This window comes from Chenopodium album, chromosome 24 (assembly GCF_948465745.1).
Source record: "Chenopodium album chromosome 24, dcCheAlbu1.1, whole genome shotgun sequence".
In the NCBI taxonomy this organism is placed as follows: Eukaryota; Viridiplantae; Streptophyta; class Magnoliopsida; order Caryophyllales; family Amaranthaceae; genus Chenopodium; species Chenopodium album.
Genome location: NC_137857.1, coordinates 5,498,903 through 5,514,071, shown reverse-complemented (window position 1 = coordinate 5,514,071; position 15,169 = coordinate 5,498,903). Strand labels below are relative to the sequence as shown.

The 15,169-nt window shown below is 31.5% G+C and overlaps 1 protein-coding gene across 1 annotated transcript; it reads right to left on the bottom strand.

Moving 5' to 3' along the window:
- Window positions 1–5,817: 5,817 nt before the first annotated feature.
- On the bottom strand, window positions 5,818–11,550 carry LOC145611687 (uncharacterized). The gene is made up of 9 exons (XM_081667032.1): window positions 11,261–11,550; window positions 10,957–11,111; window positions 9,993–10,174; window positions 8,823–9,107; window positions 8,680–8,738; window positions 8,552–8,588; window positions 8,361–8,432; window positions 6,912–7,239; window positions 5,818–6,546 (listed from the first exon to the last, which is right to left on the bottom strand). The coding sequence occupies exons 1-9, from the start codon at window positions 11,364–11,366 to the stop codon at window positions 6,190–6,192; spliced, it is 1,581 nt and encodes a 526-aa protein (XP_081523158.1). The 5' UTR covers window positions 11,367–11,550; the 3' UTR covers window positions 5,818–6,189.
- Window positions 11,551–15,169: the final 3,619 nt, after the last annotated feature.

Genomic DNA, 15,169 nt, shown 5'->3' with positions numbered 1-15,169 from the left:
ATGCATGCATCTTCATTCAATTCTATGCTTCATTTGGTGCAAATGCTAAACAACGTTGCAGAGAGGGAAAAAAACCATGGGTTAACCAACTTGCATGTGATCATTTCATTATGTTACAACAACTAACCTTTTTTTTTTTTTTTTTTTTTTTTTTTTTTTTTTTTTTTTTGAAAACATGTTACAACCTTTGTTTCACTTGAAAATGAAACTTGATCTATCTACCTAATCAACATTTGCATTTTATAAATATTATCATATATATACGTGTATAATATTATTTTAAGGGATATCGGTACAATTGAGGAAAAAACCTAAACATCATTAGAATGATACAAAGTACTATACAACACATTTGTCAGTTTCTCATATTATTAATGTAGTTACACACGTTATTGTACAATCGGACTACACCAAGAGATGTTATTAGTTAACTCGCTATATAACTTGATTCACCACTAATAATCTAATAATATTATACTCTTTTAGTCAACTAGCTTTCCATAATGCCCCTTCTACAACTCCCTAAAATATACTTCCATAACATCACATGATGATATCAAGCAAATAATTAATAAGAGTTATTATACTAAAGTAAGCAACCATCCTAAATATTCCATAGGTCGAATTTACATTTGCATGAGAGAATTCCCTTACATTTCTAAGAAAATGAAAATAAGTGCAAAAAAGCATGTCACAAAGCCACTTTCAAGCATTGATCTCTATAAGTTATTAATTAGTATCACCAACAACCAATAATATATTGGTGATATGTAATATTAGTGGAAGTATATGATTTGATTACACAAGAAACCACCTTCATAATTATAATGCGATTTCATGGAAAAGTTGAGATCTAACTTTACTTTCATGCATAAAAGAGATATATATTAGATACGGCACTTATAAACAAATAAATAATCAATGAAATTCGCAAATCAGATCATTTAGCTTCTTCCCTACTGCTTTCTTTGCAAAGCTAACTAATTAAGGTTTTTAACCTTCCATTTTTTGTTTCTTTTTCTTTTGCTTTCTAATACCTTTTGATTAATTTAACTAATTCGAAAGTTCCATTTCACACGGATTTAATTACAATTAATAACTCAACAAAGCCCATATTACTATATTAGTGCATCTTTCTTGGCATGTTCTCATGGAATTGGGTGCAAAGTAGATTATAAATCAATAAAGTTATGACTTGATCAATCGATCGACCTAAATCTTAATTAATTTATTAGCTACATACACACTACTTTTTAGCATATACTTATTTTAAGCATATACTTATGATATGAGTTTTTGACTCCTTTCATTGGGTGTGCATGAGTTTTAACATGCTCTTTGAATGCCTTGAAGATCCAACAAGCAAATAGTAATTGGAGAGAATCTTCTTCGGTCTAAAAGGGAGGAACATATGAATTTATAATTCACAAATCATTTTTCATAACGAAGAAAAAGTATAGTAGTTGAAATAAAATGTAAACTAACATACTTTATAAAAATAATATTGAAACACAATTAAATAAACAAATGGGAATCAAATTGAACCTCCCTCTTAAATTAAGTAAATCTCATTAATATATTACCAATTCCACAATCTAAAACACACTTGGTAAGCATGACAAATTAAGTTCTTATTTATGCCTTTATAAAATAAAAAGAGGGGATTATATATCATAATAAATTACATTATTATGTGTGCCTTACTAAAAAAACCTAGGCACAACCCCAAAAAGAGTTACATATTTACAATCTCCCATGCAAGTACATATATTTCCCCAAGATCTACTAAAGAACATGAAAACCCAAAAAAAAGGCCATTTCTTTATTTTATTTAATAATGATATAAGATCATAGATAAAATAAAATTATGTTAGATATATCTTTTCTTTTTTTTGGTGCAATTGTTAGAGATATGAGATACAATCAACATCGAAAAAAAAATACTACATTAATATATTTTCAAATACAACCATGTCATATATATTCCGATATTGATTATATCTCATATCAAAAACAAGATTAAGAAACAGAAAGGCGGCCATGATGGCGATGATGATGATAATTATGATGATTAAGGAAAAAAAAAACCTGGAGGGTTTAGGTTGAAAACTCCCTTTTCTTTGAAGATGATGACTTGATGGCTTAATAATCTGAAGAAAAAAGGCTTTCAAAGAATTAGCCTTTGCCATTACTGCTAATTCCCAATAATTATTATTCGAAATAATCCTTTTATTCTTGGAATGGGAAGGGGAAAGGGAATTGCGATGTAAATGGCAACGGAATGAACCAGGATGAGTGGTAGGAGAACAAAGACAAGTGTGTTTGGAATTGGAATGGTTGGGATTTGAATTCTTTCCTTTTCTTCTTGACATTATTATTGTTAGTATTATTACTTGAAGGTGGTAAAATAGGAATGAAAACACCTTGTTATTTTACGTTGTTGTAAACTATAAAAGCTTTGAGTTAGCCAAGTTTTTTGGTGGTTCTGTTTATAAGTGCGGCAAACTGTGGAAAGGTGGCGGTTTAAGAGGATTTATAGTTAGTTCTAAGGTTTTGGACTCTTATTTAATTTAATTTGCTGGTTTATATTAATTAATTACGTCATTAGGAACTTTGAATTTGGTTTGGTGTCAATATTTTCTAAAGATTTGGCCCACATGTTGATTTGTAGATGTGTAGTCAATGAAATTATTCATGCATGGGGCAGTTTAATTTGGCTATTTTTATACATGCTTCTAGGCTTTACAACAATGCAATGGGTCATGGCTCGAGGGTGTACATTGAATAATGTAACTAAAAATACGTAGATGTTTTGATATGTTGTATCCATTGCCCCATCGTGTGAACCCAAAAAAAAAAAAAACAAAACAAAAAGGTTGTATTCATTAGTTTATGTTTAATTCACCTAAGTCAGCTATTTGATGGTGAAACAATCTTTTTAATATTACCACATTGATGAAACCCTATAATTATTCTTAACATTTTAAGAGTATTTGTCTTACTTCATGCCCCTCGTTAAATTGGAGATGTTTGACGTCGAGTGCACTAACTTGCAAAATTGATCTTCATCACTTCATTCACATAATCACACCATTACTATATGATTTTCTAAGGGACGAAAGCAAAGCAACAATTCTTCTTACTGAAAGTCTGAAACTTTCCTTACCTTAAAGGTAATATTCGAGGCTTTGATTAAAGCTTAATTGAATTAATTTTAATTTGAATGATCTTGGTACACCATATATATAACTACATACTAATTTCTTAAAACATTTTTCTTTGACCGTTAATTATCCTTTTTCAAAGGTGAAAAGAACATAAACATGCTAAGGAGTATACATAATCTCATTAAGACACAATAATATGTAAAACTAAGAATATAGTTATGAAAATAATGTACTTAATACTTACGCAACTTGAAATGCTATAACATATTCCAAAATATCCACAAATTTATGAAATACTTCCAACTTTATATATTATTGTTGTTGGATGATATATACAATAAACTACTATATGATATAAATCATAATTGTCATATTCTAATTGTACATTTTCTTTCCTTGAAATGGCTATACATATAAGTGCCATCTTCTGCAAGAGCAAGACTACATTACCAATTACAAAAATTACATTCCATATTTCCATGAACACCAAGGTGAGGGAAGTTATTTATGCTATATATACTCTAGCTAACAATTTCGAATTATTAGCTTATATACGTATATTTATTTAATTTCCGCCTCTTTTCACACACTTGGGCAATTTGTTTTTTAGCAATACGTACATATTATAGACAAATTAATTAGGCCTATGTCTAAAGTGTATGATAAAATTTTAGGAAATTGATCAGAAGTTAAATTAATATTAGCTGAACTTCAATATCTTAACTTGCATGGCAATTCATGAGAAAAAACCTGGTAGGCTTGGGTTCAAAGTTCCTCCTCCTTCGACCATCATGCCTCGATGGGTTAAGAATAATTTGAAGGAGAATCACATTTTTCGACGAATAATTATTTCCTTTTGTTAGAATTCCGATTTTATGACTTACATTTCGAGTTGTAATCCTCGTTGATTTTGTAAGGTTGGAAATGGAAGCGGCATTGACATTAATATTCGCATTGGCATTGGCAATGGCAATGGTTTTGGACTTGGAATTAGAATTACAATTGAAATTTCGATGCAAATGGCATCGAAATGAACCAGGGTGCTTGGTTGGAGAACATGAGCATCCGGTTTTGGATGCCATGCATAGAAATTTTGGAACGATAAATAAATTTAGTTGGTGATAGATTATTTAGATTATTTTTGAGATGGTATAATGTGTGATTCACATAAAACCTTACCTATATTTGCGGTATGTACCGCAATTTTATGAATATTATGATTATCATATGTTATATTACGTTGTAATTATCTGGCTAGTTTACTACAAAAGTACAAAGTACTTGAAATATCTTCAAAGAAAGTCTAAAACATTTTATTTTGGCACAATGTATTACCTTTTCCCATGTTTAGCTAAAATAATGCATTCTATAAATTAAAAACTAAAAGTCTTATTATTGTACTGTATAACAAAATAAATATCTTTGATTTTGTCGGCCTCTTTACAAGCCTAATAAGTTGAGACATTAGAAATATCTTCAAAAAAGGCCTAAAACATTATATTTTGGCCACCCCATTAACTTGTTCTCTAATCACTTGTTGTCAATGCTAAAATGTATAATAACTACTTCGTTTGAAATTCACCAATGCATGATTTGAATTAATGATTGGGTAGCTCTAATTTTATCATCGACGCTACAATATATTATCAAAGGCTCTCAATAATATAACAAGTCACCTACAACCAATTAATTAAACCAATCGTGAGAACGATATCATGAAGTGTTCATATATACAATTATTATGAAAGTAGCCAATTTGGGCAAGTAATCAAACTTGATGAAGTTTAATAACATCTAAAGATGTCGGCTTTGAGCGCCTTTTGTCTGTGGCAGTGACTTACATCAGTTATTAGTTGTTTTCTTATACAAATTCTAAAGTTAAGAAGTTTCGTTCTTATATACTATTATTACAAATGGACGTTTCAGTGCAGTGAACGGGTATATAAGTCGGCAAAGCAAACCAATTCTAGGAACTACACTATGCCACTTTGATGATGACATATTACCAAATAATTCAACTACAAATTAAAGTGGCTGTTTTGCTTACCCTGATTTTTGAACACAACCCTGTGTTCTATTCAATTTGTCGCGTATTTATGTAAGTTGTGTACCACTTTAATATACTTTATTAAGGTCTAGTCAGGATCCTCGCAATTTTAAATTTTGAATAACTTTTTTTGTAACATTTCATTTTCTCGTATTATCTTTCATTTTTGTTTTACTATACGTACGTATAAGTATTGTATTCGTGTTCCTATTATGGGCCCAAAATATGGTCATTCTGTCCATATCCTTCTTACGTTTTTTACTATTTAGCATTGGGCTAAAACACTTTCTGCATTAGTAACTGGTCTTTTCAGGCATGTGAATGGTTGAGTACTTTTCTTAAGCAAGAGTTCATTCTAAGCATTTACACCAAATGTATCATAACAAACTCAGTAAAGTAGTATTCCAAGTAATTGACAATTCGCATTATAATTATAATTTTAATTAATAATGTGACTACAAAATGAAGCCTATGTATGATTGTGACCATGACCAATTCCGTGACCGCATATACTTTGAAGAAATACAAATAGGCCAACCAAGGTACTATGATATCATACAGGCACAAGCATAACCTTTTTCTGTAGGCATGTAAAACCAGGTATGGATTCAAAAAGTGTTTACACAAAGAAATACGACAATAAAGAATTATAAAGAACACTAAAAACATTAACAGATGTACGATTAGCAGCTAATTCTCTTCCTAGTACAATTCCGTAGTATCAATATGTCTCAATACAAAGCCTCATACTGTCATACAGCAACAAACTGCAATACCAGGAAATGACGAGGCATTTGTATCTACTTCTAACATATACTCACATAAATCTCCATCTAGGTCTGAAAATACGGATGACAATGATGTACAAAGAACTCTTGCACACTACATCTGTATACACAAAAGAATGAACAATATCCAACTCAAATATCTCCTTCTGCAGTTCTGTCTCCCCCCTAGAGCATATTAGAAGGGTTTTTAGTGGCCAGCCATGAATTGCTTGGTATAGACACGATGCCTTCGCTCCCTGGCATAGATAACCCAGAAGATCAAAGAAAACATAACAGCAGCAGATACCAACACCAGACCAATATAAATCCATTGGGTATATTTCCTCAATCCGGGGCAGTGGTTGGCACTGAAGTAGCTAAAAGTGCTGCGCACAAAAGTACAGTCCTGAAGGTTAACCAAGAATGGTGTGTAATGATTCAAAGCATAGCCCACATTTTCTGCTGAATTCATCTGGCCGTATATTGTAGGTGTTAACCGTCCTGTTGTGGTGCAAATTTCATTGCCACTAACTTTTTTAATCTCGCAGACATAGTTTTTCCACACCTACATCATTGAAAAAAACCGCCTCAGATCATAACACAAGATAAAAGTTATGTTTTGAAGATCATATAAATATATTAAAGACAGCTCATGATGCAAAGTCCTGTACACTCACACAGCCTATTTCACCTGCAGACTTTTTTTTTTTTTTTTTTGAACAAATAGTTCTCTGTATATTATTCCTATATTTACAAAAAAAAAGATGCTCCCTTTGCTACAACAAAGGTGGCGTTCAAAATTTATTATTTTATCTAGAACTAAACTGAAGTTTCATATTTGATGATTAGAGTGAAACCTACATCCATAACTATTATAGGGCTTTTGTTGGTGATTTTGGAAGGAAAGAGAAAAGGTGCATCAAGTATTACCTGGGATGCATTGTTGAAGTTAACTTCACCCGACGCACATGTGCGATTAGACAGATTTGAGTTATATGGGTTGCAAAGATTAGGCACCGAAGGACCTGACTGGTTGAAGTACAATGGTGGAGGAGTATTGGGAGGTACATTAGTGTTAGCAATATTGCCAATCACCAAGTTGACCAAGCCAACTAGTTGACTAGTAACTTCTTTAGATCGTAACAAAGTTTCTTGTGCAGTTGCGTTATCCACACAAGGCAAGATGTCATCCAAGGCTGTGTGCGATGTTGGGTTTTGGACCCATTGATCCATGGAAATACAAGTATCTGCAACCACACTGGTAAAACCACAATATAGTCAGACTTCATATCTACACATTAATACTTGCATTTTATACCTTTTATACACTAATGCAAATAACCAAAAATGTACACATAAAGAGTAACCCCTTCAGAGATTAATCTTGTCCAAACTGTGTACCTAAATTTTTGTTCGCGACCTAAAAAAATGATATATTCCTGCAACTCCCCTCCCAGCATGTAAATGCAAGAGATAAGCGATACTGATTTATGTTAGGAAAAAGAACTTGCTTCTGGGCCCTCTTCGCCACTCTTTTCCCATTCAAAAGTTATAAACCAGCCATCATATCGTTCCAAAGTTAAAATATTTTCCATTCTCTGATTTATTCTAGAGGAAGGGGGTATAAGATATATGCACCTTCTTTTCTAAACTTTCTTTCACGAGAAAATTTATATAATCTCATGAAATCCGGCATGACATAGAATCTGACAATTGTGCCTGTGTTATTTCACACTTCCATAGTCATATTTTTCTTTTAAAATTCACAGGCTACTTATTACCTCTAATAAACATTGGAGCAGACTTAAAAAGAATCATCTGATAAAAATGCAAAGCAAATTACCAAGCCACTATCTCCTTAAACAAATGAAAATGATTGGTCAGGAATATATACATCTAACATCTTGGAGACCGTTGAAAATGTCCATGAAGACTCAATCTTCAAGGAATTTTTCATGAAAACAGCTATAGAAGCCAAATTTAAGCCACAAACATACCCACTTAAGTCAAGACAACAACAGCAGCAGGAGAACAGAACACGTCTAACATCTATCTAGGTGATCTCTGCTTCGCAAATACAATGCAGTAAGTGCAAAGCACAAGTTCTGATAAAATCATTCAAGATAGGACTATGCATTCGGCATTCATGAGAAACATAGAAAGTTAAAACAGGATATCGAACAAAACAATAATGCAAGCATTTGACAAACAGCACAGTCCAGAACGCATTACAAACACACTGAAGTTGACACTCAATTTCATTCAACACATCACTCACTAAATAAGAGTCCTAAATTATTAGTTTTGTGCCAACGAGTGGATATCACAAAGTCGCTATTCATCCCAATAAAACATGAAAAACTTTACAGTCAAACTTACTTGTGGAGGACAAGAAAAACTCCGCATAAGATAAATGTTATTGTCACCAGAAGCCAACCTACAATGACCAGTCTGCAATCACATACAAGACACAAAGCAAGTGAGAAAGAAACTAATTAGAGCAACAGACACCAATGCCAAGAAAAAATAAAAATACAGCAGAAAAAGAAGAAGAAGAAGAAGAAGCATACGTGTACACGAGACATTGCACTCCAAAAATTGACAGCACTGCAACCAGAAAGCATAGTTCATGATTAAATTATAATAGCCAAGAGTGTCAGGCAAATCAAAGTCCAAAAGAGACAGCAGTGTAACTCACAGAATCCGACAAATGCCAGTAAAAGCATTACTGCTGCAAGAATAATCAGGGCTAATCTCCTACAGTGAGTGTAACAGCCAGAGTCAATAACGTACAAAACACAAAAATCAAAATCAGTATCAGAGACAATGCAAGATCCTTACACAAAATCTAAGACCCGCCGAATTTTTCTAGAGTTTTCATTGGTTCGTGATTCAAGAGTATTGGCAGCAGAACTCATCTTCGTCTGAATATCACTGATCTTGTTCTGGAGAGTTTCTGGTAGCCTCATCTGCCCCACACCAATGTTTTTTGCCTCGTCGAGATAATGTGAGACATTGTTAAGGTTTTCAACAGTATAATTCGCTTGATCTACAACATAACGCAGTGTCGTTGCGGTACTATTATGGAACTTTTGCTGGCCAGTATAGAGAAATATACAACCAATACTGCGGCAGTAACAAAACATACAATGCTGTCATGTATAATAGACTGGAAATGGGAGTTATACAAAATCTATATATCTAATCAACACTGGTCAGTAGCAACACTGAGTGCGGGAGGTGAATAAATCAAGAAGAGCTTCAACTTTAGATTTGTAAACATAACATTTTTTTTCTACTTGACAATGAGGGGAAAAAAGCACTTCACAATTCATAGCACATGTGACCGTCGTAAAACCTAACATTTGAGTTCAGTCACATCCATAGCAAAGCTCTGAAATCAAGATCAACCAAAACAATCTGTGCTTTTATTTAACAATCATCGCAAGCCTAAATAGCTAAAACAAAAAACTTTTGAGACAATAAACACTTTCAATTGTATCAACATGTTTTCTCAGAACAAAGATTTCTAACCTTTGTTCATACAACTATGTTATATTTTTTCCCAATTAGGGCATGCTTGGATTGGGGGTAAAACATTAAGGGGGTAATAAAAGTCAAACTTGAAAAAACAAAAGTAATTAGAGGTGGTGTTGTAGGAGATATGGTGCTTACAAATGAAATAAACTAGTTGTGCCATGAGGAAAAGAGAGAGATGGAGGAATTATTACTCTCATAATGAGGGTAATAGTTACCCACCCTCCCCCTAGTGTAACTATTACCCCCAAAATGAGGGTATTGATTCCTCTTTTTTCACCTCAAACCATACCATCACTACATAATCTTCTTACACTCACACCATCACTATCTCCTTCTTCCCTATTTTCACATTCATTTTGCTTAGTTTGACTTTTATTACCCCCTTAATGTATTACACCCAATCCAAGCATGCCTTTAGAGTCGTTACTTAGAGACAATAAATTAAAGAAAAGGGTTACTTGGAATACTTACATAGCAGCAATGGTGAAAAGTACCAGGCAAATGAGCGAAAGTGCATAACAGACTCGAGAATACCCATAAGGAGCTTTTCGACAGCAGCAGAAGTATAAGCACGTGCATATCAAACTTAATCCAAAAATCAAAAACCACACTAGAGCAACAACGAAGAATGGGACTGCTGTGAAAGCCACAGACTGCATTAAGTAACACGAAAATGTCAGCAGTGGAACAACATAGAGAACCCGTCAAAATTGCAATTAAATAGCACTCAACAAGTAGAAAAAACTGGACATCAATGAATACAAGAATTCATAACAAAATTAAGGCCACAAAAAACATAAGGATACAATACATTGTGCAAGAAATTAAAAATCAAGACACATTGAAGCAAAATTGTAAAATGAAAACAAGTAGCAAACCACATTACACTTAATCTGGAAATTTCAATAAGGAAACCTTAAACAAAACTTCACAATGAAGCTGAAATCCATAACCCAAATCTTCGGACGAATAAGTAAACTACTAAATAACACAATTCACTCCACCAACAAGCCAATATTCAAATTCAAGTACCATACAAGAAAACGTGCAGGCAACAAATGTATCAACTTCACAATTTCTATTTAAAAAATTGAATTTTAATCTAATACCCATAATTTTAAACTGCAAATAATCAAAATTAATCCAAAAAAAATTGGTAAATTTCAAAGACTCGGCAAACAACCTAGACAATTTCAAGAAAACAGATGATTATACTCCATCATGAAATTTACAGCTAACATAACCTAAATTGAAATCATGCCATACCAAAACCTCATAAAATTAACAAAAATTCCAACTTTATAATCCAAAGATTCACCAATATAATAATTAAACCCAGTGACCCAGAAAATAATCATTCAAAAAAAATGAAATGGGCAGGAAAAAAACAAAAATTAAATAAATATTAAAAAGAAAGAAAGAAAGAAATACTAACAGCCCAGTAATGTTTATCGGTGATATTCCAACCACCAGTGTAGCGATGAAAATGATTAAGTGGGTCCCTTCTGTAAGTGTTGTGAGCAGCCAATTTCAATGAAGAATTTCCTTCTGTTGTATTTTCAGCAACAGACCTCCTATTATTAATTACCCCTGTATATATTAAATTTAATTTAATTACATACCCAAATCATAAAAAAGATTGAAAATTGCATGATATAAACTAAAAATAGAAGTGAAAATCTTCTAAATTTCAAATTTTTGAGAGAGAATAGTGAAAGAAAGAGTGAAAGTGTGCAAACCTTGAAAGGAAGAAGAAGAACCCAAATCTTGAAATGCATTGGAAAATGTGAAGAAAAAGAATAAAAGGGCGAAGAATATGAGAATTGATCTGTTTACATATGACATTATTTAGAAAGCTTTGATTTTTTTTTTCTTTTTTTTTGTTTGTTTTCTTAGAGAGAGAAAGAGAGAAACAGGGGAGGAGAGAGACAGAGAAGAACAAGAACAAGAACAAGAAATGAGGAAAATGGCAATGTATGTGCTATGTTGTGGGTAGTTAATTGGTGTTTTATGATTTCATTTTTTTTGTTTTGTTTTTTGGGTGCTTTTTGAAAAGAAAAGAAATGGGTATTTTGCATAGTATATTGGTAATTAATATCTGTCTTGATTTTATTTTCTTAAGACGCGTTTCCGAGTTGTTTTGTGGGAGATTTTTTAAAAAACAAATTATTTTGGATGCAATCACTTGAAGAAAGAGTATAAAATAAAACCATGATGATGGGAAAAAAAAACATGATGATAAAATAATTTTGAGAAAAAGAGCTAAATTGATTCTTTGATAAAGTACACTAATATACAACGTTAATATGTATATCTTCAAAGCTTTAATAATTGGTAGATTTGCTAGATCTCTAGAAAAGCTAAAGAAAAGCTAAATTGCTAATATTTCTCATATCTATGTTGATTTGCTTTAGTTCTTCCAATTAATTTCTCATTTTAACATTTTATGTATTAGAGATTTAGAGTTGATTCTAATTTGATGGTGTGATCTATTCAAATGTTTTATTCTCATTATTATTATCTATACTTAGGGCCTATTCACATTTACTGAACTGAGCTGGACTGAACTGAACTGAACTGAACTGATTGGAGCTGAACTGAACTGAATTGAGCTGAAATGAATATTTTATGAGAGAGGGAAAAAAGCTGAACTGAACTGAACTGATTGGAGCTGAACTGAACTGAACTGATTGGAACTGAACTGAACTGAACTAAATTGAGCTGAAATGAATATTTTATGAGAGTGGGAAAAAAGCTGAACTGAACTAAACTGATTGGAGCTGAACTGAACTGAACTGATTGGAGCTGAACTGAACTGAAATTAAGTAAATGTGAACAGGTCCTTAACTGGACTAATTTGAATTTACTTGAAATTACTATAACAGAATTTATAAGTACACTATGCCCGAATTTATTTGTGCTTATACTAGTATGAAATTATTAGACCTTATTTTTGTTATAGATTTAATTAGGATATTTTTATCACTTTTTCTGAATTATCTCATAAAAGAATTAATTTTCCTAAAATGATGAGTATCGTTAAGGAGAATGTATATAAAATGGCCTTAATGTAACTTTTTTAAACTTTTAATAAACTACAAAGTTGATAGTATAAAACATTGTGTGTAGATTATAAGAATTTAAGAAATAAATTATTCATCGAAATACCATTTTGGTGGTATAAGTGTATAACATCCACAATTCCACATCGTACTAATACTTCGTACCGTATATCAGAACAATATTTGCATAGGAACTTCCTATTTGCATACACGTTGAATTACAAAAATTTGCTTCTTCAAAGTAACTACTAGATTATCGTAACAAAATATTCTAACAGTAACAAAATTATCGTAAAAGTTGAACATTTTTGGATTCATTAGGTGAAGTTGGTACTCGAATACAAATATTCAATAATAAATTATTATAAGTAGTTGATGCCAATAATTAGAGAAACCTCCTTGCTGTCGAACCTCCAAAGTCAAAGAAATGTAGGTAAAAACATAAGTTTTTGTAGAAATATTCTCATATTTAGAGATGTCACTTTTAATTTTATGCAAAGTAGGTACTAATAATGGTTAAGAAAGCTCCCAAATTGCACTATTACTATATCCGGAAGCCAAGGTTACTTTAGAGTTGCTTTAACTTCAACAATTGTACTTGTAACTTGTGTAAGCATTAGTAAACTAGTTTTGTTACTTAACCAAAGAGTTAGTTATGTTCTAAGTAATCTTTCAAGTTAATTATATAATACACCCTATATACAAATTAAAATCAATTCTCACTTCTTTTCGTTAATTCAATTATCAAATAAATAGTAATAAAATAACTTGAAATAATAATAATATATATTATAATCCAGATCAAGTTACGTACAAGTAGTGAAGTTTTTTTTTTTTTCGAAGTCTCAATATATTGAAAAGTCGGGGTAACCTTGTATATTAATGCTTTCACTATATGTATAGAATCTAGTAAAACTCTTTTAACATTGATGATGTATATATCAGTTTTTGAAACAAGATGTACATAACAATTTAATTATCCATCCAAAGTTCTAAACTCAACTTCATAAAATTTTCTATGAATTAAATAAGTAGGTGGTATTCATGTAAGGGAATAAATGTTTTTTTGAAATTGGAATACCAAACAAGAAGCAGAGCTATCACATGGTTATGGAGAGATTATATTTTTTGTATAGAATAAGATTGTCAATTAGGCTTAATATATTATATAATTAACTTCAAACCCGGGTTTTTCTCTTAATTAATCACTGAATTATGACCGAATAAGCTACTTAGAAACGTGTTTTGCTGTTTGATGGTCATTTGTTGAGCAAAGATTCTGCCACGTTTTTTTTTTCTTTCTTAAATTCGAATTCTGGCTCTTTATACGAGTATTTAAATTAAGCCATCAAAATTATTGTTTTTATATGATCATTTCATGAGCTCTACCTTTTCCTACTGTTTTTTTTTTTTTTTTTTTTTTTTTTTTTTACTTTTTTTTTTTTTTTTTGGTAGAATATCTTTCTGCCACTTTCTTTATATTTGATTTTATTTTATTTATATAAAAAAAAAACTGAGATATTCCCACAATGTAAAGGTTAAAGACTCAAAAGGCCAGAACGTGACAACATAAAACAATGTTAAATTTGTAATGCAAAGCGTGGTAGACCACTCTCATACATTCAAGCATGTAACGGGCCTAAGTGCCTAACGGCTAGTTGGCTACTAGTACTTGTATAGTTGTTTACTTGTTTTAGTTGTATAAAAAGCTCTTCAAATTGAGTGGGGCCGATTGATGCTTGGACTAATGAAGTTCATTAATATTGAAATTGTTTGTAATAAGAAATGTAAATAAATTTGATGAAAATCATGTATGATTGTATGAATATACAATTTTTTTCCAATGAGATGCAATGACGAGTTAGAGAGATGTTTCAAATATGAGATATAATAAATGAAATATATATGCGAAGTACGTTTTATCATATAGTGAGGAGTTTGCGAGATTGAAATATTAAAGCGATCGTTGACATTGAAATTAGACGATATACTATGATAATAATGTATTTTACCTTTTTAGACACCATCATAATTCATACTACCTCCGTGTTTTTTTTAAGTGATACATATTGACCGGCACATAGTTTTAGACAATTTAATTGACTTAAATAAAAGAAGAGGTAAGTGGGGTAGTGGAGTATTAAAATTTTTTTAAAGAAAGATAGTGGGGTTAATAGTTTATTGAAAAGTAATATATGTGAGAGGAAAGATATAATAAAAAAAGTAGTAGTGGGTTTGGGTGGGGACCATGAGAGGAGAGAGATATAATATTTTAATGTATTGTTTTGCTAAAAAAGGAAATGTATCACTTAAAAAACATGGCCGGAAATGGAAATGGTATCACTTACAAAAACACGGAGGGAGTAACAAATCTTAAAGGTTTGAGAGTCATTCACTTGATACAAAATACGTGCATAACTACATATTATATATTTGAGAAAAAAGGGTTAAGATATTCAAATCAACTACAAAGTAATATTTAAATCAAATACAATTAAGCTAGCCTGTAAATCCAAACAAGAAACATAAAAAAGTCTACCCGTTGTTCACCCCTTGGAGAAGTGATTATTTGTTCTAACTTAAGAA